Source organism: Dermochelys coriacea, chromosome 2 (genome assembly GCF_009764565.3).
Source record: "Dermochelys coriacea isolate rDerCor1 chromosome 2, rDerCor1.pri.v4, whole genome shotgun sequence".
In the NCBI taxonomy this organism is placed as follows: Eukaryota; Metazoa; Chordata; order Testudines; family Dermochelyidae; genus Dermochelys; species Dermochelys coriacea.
The window spans coordinates 267745309-267764175 of NC_050069.1; the positions used below are offsets into that span (position 1 = coordinate 267745309).

Genomic DNA, 18867 nt, shown 5'->3' on the forward strand with positions numbered 1-18867 from the left:
TCGCTACAGGCGCTCCTGGTGAGGACATGCACCTCCAACACAAGGAGCAAAGTGTAGACATGTACAAAATAATGTAATTACTGTGGCGGCTGTATGCTGACGTAAGTTAGGTCAACTTAATTTTGTTGTGTAGACATGGTCTCAGGCTGACAACACGACATCATTTACATTTGGCTCATGTTTGGAAAAAATAATTTCACAACCAGAGTGTCTAGAAACTTTAATTTTAAAATGAAAGAATCTGAATGTGTCACTAGGGCCACATAAATAGGCCGGGTATTTGAAACCTCTATTTGGCTAATGGAAAAGTGAATGATTAACAAACATCAATATTCAAATGATCGTTGACAAAAGAAACCTGTAAGATAACTTTAACATTGTACCAGGCTTGCAACACTTCTCTTCCAACTTGTTTTCTCATCTGAGAATCACTGCCGCTGCAATTCAGGTTGCTCAATAGACCATGATGCTGTTTCAGCAGCAGATGGCAGCTTGTTTTAGATGCGATTAGACAAAGAAGTGCTGATTTGACTCAATCTGTCAAACCTCTGATTATTCTAAGCTGGGTTTCAGGAAGTCTGTCAGTGCTCCTCATGATCATCTCTGTGAACACAAGGTTTCTGGGGCAGAAGTTGAGCTGTGTGTCTAGCACAAGCGCACCCTGCTAGGATACAAGGTGCCCATTGAGGGCTCATGCCCTTTCATTTCTGCGCCAATATACAGGGTTTGTCTGGGTTGCTAAAATCAGGGGCTTGAAATGCCATTCCTTATTCCAGTCTTTCTCAAACTCTTCTAGATTGTGGATCCCTTATTAAGTTAGATACCATTTTGTGCGCACCTCTCCTCCCAGCCCCCTTTCCACTACAGTAACTTCTCGCTTAATGTTGTAGTTATGGTCCTAAAAAAATGTGACTTTAAGCAAAACCGATGTTAAGCAAATCCAGTTTCCCCATAAGAATTAATGTAAATTGAACACACAGTGGTATTGTACTTTAAACTCAGAGGAGCCAGGTAGATTTTTTTGGACTCCAATTTCTTAATTCCTTTAGCTTTTCAAGATATTATCTGCTGGGGATTGCCTCCAGCCTGGTATACATGCAATTTTCCTGGATGGCCAGTGAAAAGGAATGCTGTTGATTAGTTTGAACTATGCAGAGAACTACTCCCTACTCAAAACCTTTACTGCAAGACCCAAGGAGGATCTAATGTAAATAGGGGGGTTAGGTTCCATTTAAATTTCTTATTCATGCCATTTTCTCTCTGTTTTAAAGCTGTCAGTTGGCCCTACTAATTCCAATAAGGCATTTTTCCTTCTGTTTCTCTAGATGCTTATTGGTGTCTTTGCAGGCGGTTGGGTTTTATGAGAGTTTTTTTTTATGTCTAACTACTGTTACCCTGTATCGAACATGAGGGGATATTTTTATACATAGTGATTGGCTGAATGGTGACATGTGACAATACCCTAAATTGGAATGTTTGATTATCTTCCTCCTATCTGAGGGCTTGTCTACATTACCGCTTAAATCAATGTAACTTACATTGCTTAGGGGTGTGAAAAGGCCACCCCAATGAGCGACGTAAGTTTCATCAACTTAAAGCGGTGTCCACACTGTGCTATGTCGGTGGGAGATGCTCTCCCACCAGCATAGCTTCCGCCTCTCGTTGAGGTGGAGTAATTATGCTGACAGAAGAGCGCTCTCCCATCAGCATAGTGCATCTTTACCAGACATGCTACAGCTGTGCCGATGTAGCACGATAGCATAGACTTGCCCTAAGCTTATGCTGTTTTTGACTCTCTAATTTACACTGGAGTTGACTGCTTGGTCTTTTTGCCCTTTCGCTTTTCCCTCAGAATGTAATAGCCCCAGAAATCATAGCAAAAAAAGGTCCAAGTGTTGTGTTAGGTAGCTGTGGTCCTGTTAACAAAGGCTCTTAAAGATGTTTAACCAAAAAAAAGAAAAGACGAGATCTTTGCACCAATGGGTTTACTGATGGCTTCTCAGCTATGCAGCCTCCTGTTGTCATGAAAACAATAGATGTCTTTTTATTACACCTACTGTGTTTTTCTATGAAGAAGGCTCCATTATGTGCTGGAACTAATTAATATTTTAAGCATGTGGGTGTGTAGTGGAGAATGATTTTTCATTAGTCTAGTACACATCATAGTAAAGGAACATTGCATAATATCCTTTGTCAGAAGTGGAATAAACTGCATGAGTGATTCTGCTTGTAATGGGTTCCACTGAATCCCTGTAAACTGTGTCTTTCTCCAGGAAACTTCAAGACACCTGCTAATATGGATTGTAAAATATTTCTAAAATAGTTTTATCCTTCTGTAAACTCTTACCAGACTCTTTGCCCTTTATTACTGAGATTTTGCTCAGGAAATTGAAGGGTAAAAGAGCTAATTGGAGCATGCAAGTGATATACAAGGCGCTCTCAAACAGCTCTATGAATCCTGACCAGTAGCGACCTGTTTTGTCTCTTCCTGGGGCTCCTATCAACTGCACTTTGGTCCTTGGCATTTCATTTGTGCCTGAAGACCGACTTAAACGCTAGTCTGTAAAAGTGAAAGGTGAATGTACTAATCTGTATGAACTCATAAGAGTGCCTGTATTTTTATGACCTCACAGATGTTCTCATGGCACAGATTAGGTCATTGCAAATGGAAGCTTCTGACTTAAAGTATGGATGAAATCTTAAAAGATCCTTGTGTCATGCTCTCTGGAGTGGCTCACAACTGAGTGCCTTCCTTAGGGCAGACTGTCAAAAACAGGGCAGACGCCCCGAACTGTTGGTGTGCTCTCAAATTAGATTTCACCAAGCCAGTAACAAATGTGAACTTCTGGATCACTAAAAGAGTCTTATCATGGGTTCACAGACAATCCTCTTAGACTCGCCAGTCTATCTTGCCACCCAGACAAAATGGCGTAATGATAAGTGATCACTTAAACCAAATGTTCTGATTGCTTCCAGTCACTTACTCCAAATCAGTTGGTACCCTTGATCTTACATCAAAGACAACACCTGTAGCCAATCCTGTAATAAACTCTCTAAAGGTTTATTCGGAAAAAGAAATGAGTTATTTACAGGTTAAAGCAAGCAAACACACACACACACACAAGTGAGTTATTGCCTAAATCCTAAGAGTGACAGAGTTGTTGTGATCTGGCAATACAAAGTGTGTCTCAGGGCGGGCCCAAGATCTCTAGCTTCAGTTTGTCTCTAGCCCTGTCAGAGTTCAAACAGTCAGCAAGATGGAAAAGTTTCCTCTGATTTTGTTTTATTTCCTTCATTCAGCTTCCAAGTCCACAGGACAAGCTTCCTTGCCCATAGCACTTCCATGGTGCAACAGGGCCAGTAACTAATTCTCTATATTGGGATGTTCCTTGATGGCCCATCTGATTTTGATAGTCCTTCTGGGTGGGTGTGGGAGACAATTCCAATGCCTGGGTTCACAACTTCAGAGCAAACATTTTCAAAGTTATATAGCAAAGCTGACATATTTTCTTATAGCCTGGAATACACACATTACGTGAGATTAATGCATGCAAGCATTTCGTAGTCTAAACACTGGATGCATTCTTATAAGACTGATACCTATTTTGAGTAAAACAAACATACAGGTGAACTGGCCAGTCTCCAGCTATGAGTTTGTTAATTCTTAGCGAATGTCTGCAGCCTGGGCAAGAGCTGGCATCTGGCCTGCCTACGTCCTACCGTGTTTTAGGCAAATATCGCTTAGTAACATGGAACAAAGGACAGCAGATATTGAAAATGATACATCAGCGATAGATGTTTTAAAGTAGAATGCTTCAGTTTGCCTTGTGAGAGCAATTGCTCTGTAAAACCCTGTTTTGGGGTGCTGCTGTGCAAAACGCCAAATCTTTAGATTTAGCCACTTCTTACTTTCTTTGGAAACAACTGTTTTAACTTCAACTGAGCTGCCCATCTAATTCCTTTTTTCTTTGGATGCGTTCAGTCCAGGGAATGATCTCTCCAATGAATGTCTAGAATGTATTGGTTTGTTTAAATTTACAACAAAAAGTAAATGCCTTTCCTCTTTGTCTGCTTTTAAAATGGGCTCAGTAAGATGCTCCGATAAAGGCTGGGCGTAATGGTCAATTCAAAAAATTGCACTGTTGTGTTAAAGATGACCTACAAAGTCAAAACAAAAAGAAAAGGAGTACTTGTGGCACCTTAGAGACTAACAAATTTATTAGAGCATAAGCTTTCGTGAGCTACAGCTCACTTCATTGGATGTATTTGGTGGAAAAAAAGTCAAAACAGAAACTGAATGGCCCCAATAACATGTATTGAATGCTCACACTAACTGTGGGGCATTAACATGGGAGAGGGGGGGCAATAACCACTTTACTGTTGCTGCATGTACTAATGTGTAATAATTCAAAGAACACTGGCTCACGCTGTTGTACCACAGTGACTGCTGGCTTTGGAGAGTCAGAGCCATCATGTAAGGTGATATTTTTAGAGAGATCACGTTTTACCAAAACCCCATGGAACTGATACTTTTTCTTGCTTTCCACCACTTCTGACTCTTGATCTACTTTTAATACATTTTACACCTTCAAACTATAGTAGAAACACTTAGCTTCAACGGTCCTGGGAGGTGGGTGATAATCAACTCAGTCGTATGGATGAGGGAAACTGAGGGACTATGGTGCAGTGATTTGGCCAAAGTCAGCTGTGGACAGGTTGAGAATAGAGCTCAGCTGATCCCACATCCCAATAGTACATTCAGAACAGTAGATAATGTTATCTCCCCGAAAAGCTGGCTCAATTGCTGTCTCATGTCCACTCTTCCTGCTCTTCGTTGTGCGCTGCGTAATTCCACAGCCTGATGCTTGTGGTGGGATTTGTTCACCCACATGGAAGTGATTATGCAAAAGCAAAATCTCTTCCAACAGTTAGACACAGAGTGCGGTAATTCACCATGATGGAAAAGGAAATGCAATAAAAGAACATTTGCATAGTAGGAGTCGGTTACATTTCATTAACTTCCTGAGGTGCAGAGGCTCTTTACCTGAAAATTTCCTTCTTCTCTGTGGGCTTGACCCGCCAAGCACCCTCTATGTTGGTGTATTTGTGTGTGTTCAATGGGTTCTCTCAGGTAGGCTCAGTGCAAGATTTTGGTTCACTTTTAAGCAAAAGTGGCTTTATAAAACCCTTAGCAGGAACCCTTCTACTCTCCTTAGCATCCATGGAAACAAATCTTTGGAGTTTAAATAACCCTGAGGAACTAGCCTGGGACTCGAGAGATTCACGTTCAGTTAGGTGCTCTGCCACAGACTTCTTGTCTGACCTTGAGTAAGTCACTTATCACTCTGTGCCTGAGTCCCATTGCAGGACTTCTATGGTGAAGTTTGTGAGGCACATGGGTACTAGGGTGCTGTAGAAGTGTGTAGAAATCTTCCTCGAGCAGTCTTTCCTCTTTCTCATCCACACTCAGCCTCCTTTGAACTCCTATCTAGTGACTTGGTGTATTTTGTTCAGACTAAGCTCTAAAGAGCAGGAAATGTGTATAAATAATAATACTGTAGAGTTAGAAAGTGACGTATAGCATGCATATTACTTACATGATTTATAGACAGAACAATAATAGCAGGGAAATACCTTTACACTATTGAGTTGGCCTTCCTAATTGTTAATTGTGGTGTTACTATCTAGGGCAGGGATGGGCAAACTTTTTGGCCAGAGGGCCACATTGGGGTTGCAAAACTGTATGGAGAGCTCGGTAGGGAAGGTTTTGCCTCCCCAAACAGCCTGGCCCCCGCCCCCATCCGACCCCTCCCACTTCCCGCCCCCTGACTGCCCCCCTCAGAACCTCCCACCCATCCAAAGCCCCCTGCTCCTTGTCCCCTGACTGCCCCCTCCCGGGACCCTCCTGCCCCATCCAACCCCCTCTGCTCCCTGTCCCTTGACTGCCCCAACCCCTATCCACACCCCCGCCCCCTGACAGGCCCCCCGGGACTCCCACACCTATCCAACCGCCCCCTGGGACCCCTCACTCCGGCTTCAGCCCCCTTCCCATGTCCCTCAGAGCAGCATGTCCGGCAGCTGCACCAGCCAGCCGGAGCCAGACATGCTGCCGCACTGCCCTGCAGGAGCACGCAGCCCCACTGTCCAGAGCACTGCCCACGTGGCTATGGGGGAGGGGCCCGGGGCTAGCCTCCCCAGCAGGTAGCTCAAGGGCTGGGCAGCACGGTCCCGCGGGCCATAGTTTGCCCATCTCTGATCTACAGGCCCGCTTCATTATTTGCAGTTTAAATAAGGTTATATTTGTAGGTGAGAGTTGGAAAATGTGTTATACGTATGGATAGGATTTATTCTGTTTGTGTGGGAATATAAATTGTTACAAAGGATAAACATCTCTATAATTGTTGATGACAAAAGTCTAAAGTGAAACTTTATTGTACCAGTTGAGATGCAGTAAGAAACTTAATAGGCAAAAATAGACTTTTAAAACCTCTAGCAATCTGTTAATAACATAGCCAAGGGGGTATTTATTTTTTAAAGAGAAATAAGCATAGATTACAAATAATTATGTATGTTGTGTGACTCTTCCCAGTTTGACTGCATTTGTAATGCGCTCATCACTGGTGTCTTAAGTGCTAAGTTTGATGGCTCTTCTTTGGAGCTAGTCATCCAGCTGTCTGCGATGCGAGGTTGTGTTGACATTGTGTAACCATACAATCATTTTGCTAATACACATGCCAAAGTATAAAGTGTGGTTAAGGGCTGTACCGAGAACGTAAATATGAGCAGATCTATTAGGGGTGGGGAAGTGAGTGTATGTGGGAATGAAGGTAAATGAACAGATGAGGCATTGGGGTATAATGACCATGCTGAAGGAAAAGTCAAAGGCTGAAATCACAGAATGTAAACCCTAAAATAAAGATGTGGATTTAAGTTGACCAGCAGATAGTAATTGGTGGCTGAGGGAAGAGAAAACTAATGGCTGATTAGCCCAGCTTTGAATTCTGTGGAATGACTGGAATGCGTGATTCATGTCAGGTCTAAATGACCTGGCTGTTTTCCTGGCGTAGGGTGCCCCGACAGTAGATGGGTGATATGAAAAATTATGATTATAACAGTTTCCCCAGGCAGCTTGGATTTCAGGTAAGGGGTTGGAATGGGGACAGGGAAGGCATGGGAAGAGGCAGGGCATGGGCAGGGCCTCACAGAAGGGGTGGAGTGGGGGCGGGACAGCGGGGGGCGTGTCAGTGGTGCGGCCCTCGGGCCATTGTACTAGTCCAATGGCCCTCGTGGTCATTTGAGTTTGAGACCCCAGATCTAGACCAATAGTTATACTCACTGTCCTTGTTCCCCTTCTGTCTGTTCATAGGTAGGGGACCACAAATTCAGCGCCCACCGGATCGTACTAGCAGCCTCCATCCCTTACTTTCATGCTATGTTTACAAATGACATGATGGAATGCAAACAGGATGAGATTGTCATGCAAGGAATGGATCCAAGGTAACTCCCTGGGACAGCCAAGGGACCACAGCCAATACAGCTTGTCGATGATGTTTTTGCCAATCTCTGCACACAAATGCAAATGTATAGGTTTAGAAACAGGCATTAAAGGGTTAAGATAAATCACATTTTTAAATAAATTTATGTTGCTACTAGCATCTTAGATTGTTATTAAGTTGAAATAATCTAATAGAGCTGAACGCAAGTGACCCTTTTTCTGCTCTTCTCCACCCTGTTTAGTGCACTAGAGGCTCTGATCAATTTTGCTTACAACGGACATCTAGCAATTGATCAGCAGAATGTTCAGTCGTTGCTGATGGGGGCAAGTTTTCTTCAGCTGCAAAATATCAAAGATGCCTGCTGTACCTTTCTCAGAGAGAGGTAAGGGTACCTTGTGTCCTGTGCCTTTGACTTTGACTGCTCCCTCAGAACGTGGGGTCATGGGTTCTGGTCTTGCTGTGGAACAGGGTGGTGGAATTGTGCTATTAGAGCACAAGATGCTAAACTGTGGTCCTTCCTTCCAGTTGCTTGTGGTGGGTTCAGGAAAAAGTTAAATGTCCTTTGGCCCTTTATGAGAAGGGTGGAGGAGGACTCTGTATCCTTATTCCATGTCCAGCTGTGGGCGGTGGGGAGGCCCAGATGGGCATGAGTTACTGTCTGGAACAAAGGTCACACATCCTGATCACTCAAACTGAAAAATGGAAATGCTAAACTGGCATGTTTTACTGCACTCAATAAGGGTTCATTGTGCAGACTCTCTTACTAAGGGCTCTGCAGTTCTACTGCACTCTCTTGATCCACTTCTTGAATGCAGCTATAGAATAGTTTTATCACAGCTTTATATCTACCCTTAAAATGTTTCTCTGGGGTTCGATGTAGGACCTTGTACTCCCCATCATCATAATATATCTGAGCACCTAAACAGCGATTTTAGCCTGTGAAATAGGAAAGGACTGTCCCCAATTTACAGACTGGGAAACCAGGCACAGATCAAATGATTTATGAAAGGTACCACAGGGAGCCTATGGAAGAGCAAGGAATTGATCCCAGGTCTTCTGAGACCAGTCCAGTGCCTTAGTTACAAGACCATCTTAGTAATAAATATCAAGATCCTACAAATCATGGAGTTTGGTTAGTGTCTGGAAATATACCATATGTTCACCATTGGAAGTGTCAGGTAAACTCAGTTTTTATGTTTTACTATGCCGTGTTCTTCCATAGCTCTTCAGTTCATTCCATGGTATTGCACCAAACATACGTAATAAATACAAAATGTCAACCAGTTTTTTTCATTCTGTATGGACTTGTCCCAAAATGCATGATTCAAAGAAAAAATTTACTGTTTCAGATGTTTCCGTGTGAACCCAGGGGTTCTCTACTATGTGTAAAACATAGATAATTAGCTCAAATAGTTAGTAAAATCATTATATACTTGGTTTTTCCTGGCAAAAAAATTAATTTTTGCACACTGGGCTCGGTACCAAACGGAGAGAACTGGATTGCACTGGTGAAGTGCTGGGGCCAAGCTTAGAGACTCAAATCCATTTTTAGGCACCTAAATAAAAGTGGCCTGATTTTTTTTCCCCACAGGTTCTGAGCTGCCACAGTTCCACCTAAACTTAATGGGAGCTGCTTATGCTGAGCACCTTTGAGTGGCGGGCCACTCTTACTGAGCTCCTAAATATGGATTTGAGAGGGTAGTTAAGGTTTTTATGTATAACAAGATACATTTGAAAGTCAGTGGGCTCTGATCACATGCCTCAGGAATAGCCAGAACATGCATGTCTAGTTCCAGTTTTTACAGGAATGTTATGATGACTGAGGTTTTTTCTAATTTAACTTTACTATGTGTTCCTGGGGATTTTCTAGGTGTTGGTGAGGATGTAAAGTCCAAGGCTGTTTGCGAGGATGTAAAGTCCAAGGCTGTGTAAACCTTTGCTTGGCTGGCAATGACTGTGCTTTCCCTGCGCTCGCCATATCTAACTCTTTGCTTTGTAAAATACTCTTGGTTCACTCCATTATTAAACATGCCACAGTGTTGTTTTAAATGTTTGGATCTTTATGCCCTGTAAGAGCTTGGCATTGCCAGACCTTCAGGGTTCTGTTCCCACCTCTCCGTGGTCATTGTTTGGATGCTCTGCTGATGTGCGCTCAGAATTGGTTATGTAAAATTTGAAAGCAACTGTGAAGATTCCCTCTTCGGAGGATCAAATCCAAACAGGCAGCTTCATTGTGGTGGATCTCCCCTTGACCCCTTACGAAGACTGTGGAAACTTGCGCCTAGGGTTTATTTCCGTTATTTAGATGTCAGGACTGAAAGAAGGAGGAAGAGTATAAAAGGGAGGTGCCCAAAATTTGACCTTTGGGCTAAAGGCAGTTTATGGCGTCCCTTAATGGTAACACACAGCCAGTAAGCTCTTAAATATGGAGGTGTGGTCCCTGGAAACGCAAAGCATGCATGGCTCCATCTTGATCAGAGCATTCTGTTTACTGCTGCTGTAGTGCATGGTCTTGGCTCAAAGCACTGAGTTTGCCCTGCTGTGGTACGGGTGACTTTGTGGTCCCCGGTTAGGCAAAGTTGAGGTATCTCTGTCAGAGTCTGATTCTGGGCATTGTGTAGTGAGTTTAATAGTGAGGCAAGAGTGGTACCAAATGTTTCCACAAACTGTTTTCATTTGGGTTAGAATAAGAGAAACTAACAATAGTATTCTGACATGCCTCATATCCATATGACCCATAAATACTGTGAAACAACCAGAATGGTCATCTCCTGTTGAACAGAGATGCACGGATCTGGTGGCAGAATTTCTCTTATGTGGGAGTTTCCAAATCTCCCATAGTGTGGACTTGATTTTCAGCATTTTTACAAGTTTTTAGAAACACCTGTGCCGAAAGCTCCTTGCACCACACAGCTGCTTAGAGCAATACATTTTCAGTTCTTTTGTGCTTCTTTATGATGGCATGCAGCAGCACCTGTTCAGCTGATCTGATCATTAGTTCATTTCTGCAGGGATTGTTCCGGCATTCTGACCTTTAATTGCTAAAAGACATCCTCAATAAAGCTTTACTGGTCAGGAAAATAAAGTAAGAAAAGGTGGCCAACATCTCACTTCAGTAATTAGCAAAGGTGTCTGGTGAAAACAAACTATGTTTGTAAGTTTCTGAAGAACACGCTTATCCTTGCTGTCAAACCAACAGGTTTCATTCCTGGAATCTGAAGTCATACTTATGCATGGAATAGACATTGTGTAGATTCTTGCACTGCTACTCCTCCTACATGTCATGCCCTGACTTTAGGAGGCCCGCCCGGGAAGAGTGCGCATCAGTCTCCAGGTCCAGTCAGTCCATGGTACTTCAGAGAATGTCAGCAAGTGGGCTTATTGTTCTTAGGGTGCAATTTCCCCTGTCCTCTTAATTTGGCATGAGTCAATCTTCATGACTATGCATACACTGGCCAGTTTAACCTGCAAACTGGTGTCTGTTGGAAGGGTGAGTTCTCTAATGTGGCAAATCCATCAGTTTCACAAGGTTACACTTTCTCTGACGTTCAGTTTCCTTGGTTCAGTTTCAAATTCACTGCTTCTTTGGACCGCATTAAAAATGTGTACATTGTTAACCCCTCTATTAAAATAACCTTTTTTTGTATTCCCCAAGGCTTCATCCTAAGAACAGCCTAGGCGTACGTCAGTTTGCAGAAACCATGATGTGTGCCGTGCTCTATGAGTCTGCCAATAGCTTCATCCACCAGCACTTTGTGGAGGTGTCCATGTCCGAAGAGTTCCTTGCTCTACCCTTCGAAGATGTCCTGGAGCTGGTTTCAAGGGAAGAGCTCAATGTCAAGTCTGAGGAGCAGGTATGTGCACCAGCTGGTAAATGGTATAGCAGAGGAAGCTTTTGCCACCAGAGGATTTGAAACCCTTGGGGCATAGCAAGATCTGGGTGAGAAGTTGAACTGGTCCATGAAATGATCAAAGCTGAGAAGATGGCCTTGTTGTGGATAGTGGGTGTATGCCCTTTGCTAGAATAATGGTGCTCTGACTTTTTCACTCTGTACAAAACTTGTGGGAATTGAGGCTTCTTTCAGCTTGGTTATCAGAACACTGTTCTGGGGAGCATCCGTTATTTGCGAAGCATGGCACTGAACTGTGCTGAAATGTTCGCAGCCGAGAACCCTTGACATCCTGAACTCTAGTGACATCTTGAACTCTCGCTTTACTGAGTGAATTTCAGTTCTGGTGAAAGGTGCCGGGATCTCTGCCCTGGAGGAGATCTCTAGAACTACAGAATAAACAGTGTTTCAGCCTTATTCTGGAGGGATCCCTTCCAGATTCTCTACAGCATTTTGTAATGAATCTTCCTCCTGAAATTGCCAATGAAATGGTCGGTCGGGATGGTGGCTTACATAATATGGAGGCCTTTGTACAAGGAACTGGACTGAACCACACCAAGTCACTTCACATAGGCCTCTGAATAACCATTGCCACTTTGACCCATAGCAGCAGCGATCCTGATTTGAACTGGAGATCTGCAGCTAAAAGGCTCTGCATCTTGCTGCCAGTGTTCAAGCCATCGCATCCCCTGCGGTGGTTCAGGGGGCTTATTCCTAGAGAAAAATCAGACTTCTAGAAAGTCTGGGTTGGAAAAAGAGGACCCTGGTTAGAGGTATAGGTTAGGAATCATTAAAAAAGGAGAATAAGATGGAGAATATCTTATTGACCTTATTTAAATCCATGGTATGTCCACATCTTGAATACTGCGTACAGATGTGGTCTCTTCATCTCAAAAAAGATATACTGGCATTACAAAAGGTTCAGAAAAGAGCAACTAAAATCATTAGGGGTTTGGAACATGTCCTATATGAGGAGAGATTAAAGAGGCTAGGACTTTTCAGCTTGGAAAAGAGGAGACTAAGGGGGGCTGTGATAGAGGTATATAAAATCATGAGTGGTATGGAGAAAGTGAATAAGGAAAAGTTATTTACTCGTTCACATAATATAAGAACTAGGGGCTAACAAAGGAAATTAATGGGTAGCCGGTTTAAAACAAATAAAAGGAAGTTCGTCTTCATTCAGCGCACAGTCAATCTGTGGAACTCCTTGCCTGAGGAGGTTGTGAAGGCTAGGACTATAACTGGGTTTAAAAGAGAACTGGATAAATTCATGGAGGTTAAGTCCACTAATGGCTATTAGCCAGGATGGGTAAGGAATGGTGTCCCTAGCCTCTGTTTGTCAGAGGGTGGAGATGGATAGCAGGAGAGGGATCAATTGACCATTAGCTGTTAGGTTCACTCCCTCTGGGGCACCGGGCATTGGCCTCTGTCGGTAGACAGGATACTGGGCTGGATGGACCTTTGATCTGACCCCGTATGGCCGCTCTTATGTTCTTATGTATAAGCATCAGGTCTGAATCGTCTTATCTCCTTAGAACCTTTTGTTCAACTTTCACGCATGCTCAAATCAAGCCACCTTCTTCTGAGGCAAGCTTCGTATCTTTCATAGGATTTTAAAACAAGAGGTCCTCCCTGCTGTGTGAAGCAGTTATGATCCCATGACTCTCCTTGTGAGCGGCAAAGTCCTTGGTGACCGTTTCCCTTCTAACCGTTGTGCAGCATGCTGGCTGCCACCTTCCACCTCCGAGATAGTTGCACTTTAGTGTGGTGCAGCATACAGTTGAGTTGTACAGTAGAACCTCAGAGTTACGAACACCAGAGTTATGAACTGATTGGTCAACCACATGCCTCATTTGGAACTGGAAGTACACAATCAGAGAGCAACAGAGACGAAAAAAAGCAAATGAAGTTCAGTACTCTGTTAAATGTAACCTACTAAAAAATACAGGGAAAATTTTAAAAAAACGATTTGACAAGGTAAGGAAATGGTTCCTGTGCTAGTTTTGTTTAAATTAAGATGGTTAAAAGCCTCATTTTTCTTCTGCATAGTAAAGTTTCAAGCTGGAATTAAGTCAGTGTTCAGTTGTAAACTTTTGAAGGAACAACCATAACGTTTTGTTCAGCGTTACAAACAACCTCCAATCCCAAGGTGATCGTAATGCTGAGGTTCTACTGTACAACGTTTTGGGGTCTTCTGGGGTGCAAGTTGCATTTAAAGATATGACTTACCAGCTGATCTGTTGGAGAAATACTTCATGCTAGAAACCTCTAGAGAATGGAAGTGAGAGATTCTGGCTTTGTCCAGTGTAAATGAAAGACTTGGAAACGATGTGTCTGGCTATCCAAATTTTTTCCATGACAACCCAATATTTAGCATGTGTGCGTGATGCTTAGTGGCAGGGTTACACCACAAGGTGGCAGCAGTAACCACAAATGCCAATAATCGGATGTTTACAAAGCAAAACTTTTTCTGGTAATCTCTTAGTTCAGTTCTTGGGAGAAGGGGGCCGAACTGTGTAAACTGTTGGCCTTCAAGGCATTAATGCTGTTCCACATCAGTATTGTGGACACCTCGGTTGAAATCCTTATCTACTGCTGATCAGCCCAGCAGGATCTCTGGATGCAGTGGCAACAGCCTGGTTAGACCAATGGCCCCTGAAATGGAAGCTCTCAGCTGCATGCCCATAAGGTCAACACACTGGGGCTATTTCAGACCAATGGGTGGGGAATTAATTCCAAATCTGGGCCCTTATGAAGAATGCCCTGCGTTATAGTGGACCCCTCTGGTGAATTCAGGAACGGCATTGATGGCCTCTGTGATTGAAAGGTGTATGCTAAGAATGGGGAAGGAATAATAAGGTGAGCTGGGTGTTAGTGGAGACATGCTGGGCTCTGAGTGGCAAAGTGTTAGTGTCTTTGCTCTAGATCCCTCGTGACTTCTGTTTTCCTGATCACCTGTGCACTTTGGCGAGATGTTCCTTTTATTACAGTCCATCTATTCAAGTTTGTCTTCATCCCGCCTTTTGTGAGCTGCTTCAGGACAGAAAAAACAAAATCTCATATCTTCCCGAAACCAGAGACCTACCAAAGAAATGGCTCCTCTCTCTTCTGGCAGGTATTCGAAGCTGCGTTAGCCTGGGTCCGGTACGAGCGAGATCAGAGGGAACCCTGCTTACCTGAGCTACTGTCCAAAATCCGACTGCCCCTTTGTCGACCTCAGTTCCTCACTGACCGTGTGCAACAAGATGACCTTGTCCGCTGCTGCCACAAATGCCGGTGAGCGCTTGTGGGCTATTCAGGAGTTGTCCAGTGTGTGTGGGCCTCCGTGCTGATAGTGTGTTGGATTGGCTGTCTCAGAGCCTGAAATCCTCTCTCCATGCAGTGGGAGTGTCACATGCAGGAGAAGATTGATTCCCTCATACTGCCCTGCTGACGTGGCTAAGCCAGCATCTGGAAGGATTAGCTCTGCAGGGTAGAGAAGAGATCAGTTAACATAATCATTGGTGACCTCAGCAGAGGGACCAGTTTGGATGGTGGTCCCAAGACCCACCAAACTATCATTCTAATGTTTGGTCTTAATTTCAGGGACCTGGTGGATGAAGCAAAAGACTATCACCTAATGCCAGAACGCCGGCCGCACCTCCCGGCATTCAAGACGCGTCCCCGGTGCTGCACATCGATCGCAGGATTGATTTATGCTGTTGGAGGTCTTAATTCAGCAGGTACCTTGCATATCCACTTCCCACAGCTACCCAGTGATGAGTACATTGAGTAATGGCATCAGATTGTAAACTTCATTCTTCACCTGTAAAACATTGAGCGGTCTCTCCTGCTCTTCCCTTTTCTGTAGCCCTTTGCTGACACTCAGGCAATCCCGCCGACAGAATGCTGAAGGGGGCTGTTGTCGGTTGAACGTTTTTCACTCTAGAAATGCTGGGTGGATTGCTCAGGGATATTGTTTCCAGTGTGTGTGTGAAACTGCACCAACTTGTTGTGTTCATCTCTTTAAAATTACGGGCTCCAGTGTAAGTGTGGAGAACCCTGAAGGCAGTAATAGAAGAACGTATTGGCAGCATTAATGCATTGCATTCAAGCGTACAACAGGTAAAATAATTGCCGTGCTCTTTGGTCTGTTTCAAAGAAGTCAAGCCTCTGTAGTAAAGGCTGTTTCCATTTCCATTATGAACCTTTCTGTTGTACCTTGACCGTGAAAACATGGCTCATGCCAGGCAAGGCTTCATTGTGGGAACAAGAGCATGTGTTAGTTGTTCAGCTTCTCTTTGATTCAGGTACACATGGAGTCACTCCAAGGACAGTATGCTCCCTATTATCCCATTAATACAAGTTTTATTCAACTAATCAGGAGTTTGGATGGTCGAGAGGACAGGAGCCTCTTCCTCGCAGTCCTGGCCAGGGGTCTCTGCACTGCCCTGCTTGTTTGCTCCCATGACACTGGGGTTGCAGAGGGCTCGCTGTGCTGCCACAGAGCCATTGACGTCCAAGCCTTTCAGACCCGAAGGGGTGAGGCAGAGCAGAGATCCCCGACCAGGACTTTGCTCCGCCAGGACTGCAGCCTTCCCTGCACCTGGTGCCTGCAGGGATCAGATGTCAGCGGCCCTGCAGCAGAGGAAGGAGCCCTCTGCAGCTCTGCTGTCACTGCCCCGCTCATTCCCTTCCAGGACTGCCAGGCTGCAGCGGGTTCCCTGCACTGTCACAGGAGCCGTTCAGCAGCAGGGCAGCCTCCCCTCTGGCCGGGGACTCGTCCTCCTCGCAGTCCTGGACAGGGGTCTCTGCTCAGTGAGCTGAGCCTTCCAGTTATCCAAACCCTTGCCTTGTCCCCCATCGTGAGAGCCACGGGGGACAAAGAAGGGATTTGATAATGCGGAGGTTCAGCTAGTAGGATCTCGGATAAACTGGACTTTATCATAATTCTATAGGCCCATGATCAGCCTGCGTAAACCCAGGAAACTTACAATCGCTTTTAAAATAGGACGAATGCCATGCAGCAGCCCACTAATGCCATGGATCCAGTGAACACACACATACTACAGGGGTGCCTCAGGCCTGGATTCCGTACCCTAGAAGGATGAGGTCAGCCATGCGGGAATGGTGCTGCTGTGATTCCAGGGAGTCGACTGGCCCCTGTGATGTTGTTAAGTTCCAAAGCTTGCTACCCGCTCTGAGGATCCTGCCGGCAGTTTGATTGCAGGGGCAGGGTGTAAGGAGTCCGCAAACAGTTTGGATTGCGGAGCCCAGATTTACAGGAACTCCTTCCAGTGTTGAGCAGTTCCCCATCGGGGCTGGGTGGAGATGGGGCTGATGTGCTGATGGGGTATTCTGGCACCTGCTAACATTTATTTAGGAATGTGGCCAGGCCAGGGCTGAGGAGGCTACGCCAACCCGGAGACTCGAGTAGGGACCATTTAGAGGCTCCACTACCATCCCTTGGCCTTGGGGGCAAGATCCCTTCCCTACTGCCACCTGCACAGGCCATCCCTACAGATACTCAAGGCATAGAGCTCAGGTTTTTTCCTTAACACTCAGAGCGTGAACCCTGTATTCCCATCATCCTTCCTTGCATGGATGAACAGATGGGAAAAGTCCATCGCTTTCTGCTTTTGCCCCCGTTCAGCAGAGACTCCACACAAAAAAAAATCTGTCACTTTTTTTAATTTGAGTAGCAAATTTTTATGCAGGTGATTCACTGAACGTGGTGGAAGTCTTCGACCCCATTGCAAATCACTGGGAGAAGTGCCAGCCGATGACGACGGCACGCAGCCGAGTGGGTGTGGCTGTGGTGAATGGACTCTTGTATGCCATTGGTGGATACGATGGCCAGTTAAGACTGAGTACAGTGGAAGTTTACAACCCAGAGATGGATTCTTGGTCCAAAGTAGGAAGCATGAACAGCAAACGAAGGTATGTGAGACATACACTCTGTTCTGTACAAAGAATTTGAGGGGGGGGAAGAGATGAAATGTTCACAAGGGCAGGGAAAAATCTAGGCATCAGTAGTGCTGAAAATGGCTGAGGTGACCGGGGAGATCAGAATCTGTAGGGCGATACAGTAGGAAAAAGATTAAAAGAATGGAACAGGAAGGGAGTAGTTGCTCTTTGCATAGCTCTAGTGCAAGCATACTTGGAATGTTACATTCTGTTCTGGGCTCCTCTTTACCAGAATGACTCACTGGAGGGAGTTCAGAGAACATCAGCACGAGTCTAGAGGGATTGATGTACGAGGAAAGATATGAAGAGCTACATATGTATGGTGTGGCCACACAGTGACCAAGGGCGGAGAAAGAACTCTATTGGTGTCAGCGTCTGAGGGAGAATTATTTGTGGTGGCACAAAGAAAAATAAGATGAAACTGAGACAGGGCAGACAGGCTGATTATCAGAGAGAATTGCTGGTAGATCTATAAGGATGTGGAATAGATTCCCAAAGGAACTAGCGGAAGCCATGTTTCTTGGGACTTTTTTAAAACTAGACTGGATAAAGCAGTGGAAAATGTGTTGTAGGGAACACTCATTCACTGCCAGGCAGGGTGATGGACACTTGGGTCTTCTGTCTCTCTGGTGCACTCATGCATTGCTGAGCATATAGACTCCTCCACTGGAAAGTGCAGTCAATTTACACAATGCAGGGCTTGCAGTCCAGGCTTTGCAAAATGAGTCCTGAGTGATTTTATCGCTGAGCGGAAGAGCTGGTGGTTTATATGCTGAGCAAGGGGAAGTTGGTTCAGTTCACACCAACCTAGGAATTATGTTGTGGTGGCACTTGGAAAAGCACACTGCATTATGTGGTCAACAATGTAAAAACCCACCTATTAACTCTCATGGCAGCACTGTCCCTCTCTCCGCAGCAGCCTGTGGCTCGTCTGTCTCCTTCCAAATTTAAACGTGTTTGTGGCTTCCAGTGTTTTTACTCTGGTTTCTTTTTGCTGCTCCTCGGTCACTGAGCGTTCTTAAATTGTCCGCTTCTGCTAGCTTTGCAGCATGTCTTCCCCATAATTGTTTGTGCCTTATTTTAATGTGGTTTCAAATGCTAATCACTTGGGAAGAGTATATTGCTTGTATCTTGTTGCTTGAAATTCTGTGTGTAACCCGGATACTTGGTGGCACCAGTGCGATTCTGCTGGGATTGCGCTCATTCAGGGTGGTTAGCTGCTGTGTGCAAGCAAATACAATTTAAAATGTGTAGTGCACAGTCCAGGAGTTAAGCGGGTTGTGCCAAGTAAGCCCTGTTCAGACTGGTAGACGGCCAAGACTTTAGGTCTGGCTCCAGGGACGATCTTGAGTGTAAAGTCCTGAAACCATTTCCACGCACATCATAATCTCTAGTAGGAAAGCTGTTTTTCCGTAGCTATGAGGTTACTTGTAGGGAGCTTTTCCCACAATAAGACGAATGCTTTTCTTCCGTAGCAGGCTTATTCTGCTCTTTGCACAAGTAACGGAGCAGCTGAGTTTGCTAATCCCCTAAAC

At 44.7% G+C, this 18867-nt stretch overlaps 1 protein-coding gene across 2 annotated transcripts in view; it reads left to right on the forward strand.

Annotated features, from left to right (window-relative positions):
• Positions 1-18867, forward strand: part of KLHL18 (kelch like family member 18) — a 37457-nt gene that overhangs the window by 9819 nt on the left and 8771 nt on the right. The window contains exons 2-7 of one of the 2 annotated variants that reach the window (XM_038390586.2): positions 7367-7497; positions 7738-7878; positions 11152-11350; positions 14502-14662; positions 14972-15108; positions 17083-17305. In XM_038390586.2, the coding sequence (XP_038246514.1) occupies positions 7367-7497; positions 7738-7878; positions 11152-11350; positions 14502-14662; positions 14972-15108; positions 17083-17305 (992 nt within the window). Of the gene's footprint in view, positions 1-7366; positions 7498-7737; positions 7879-11151; positions 11351-14501; positions 14663-14971; positions 15109-17067; positions 17306-18867 lie in introns of both variants that reach the window. The other variant, XM_038390585.2, reaches the window with a different exon arrangement.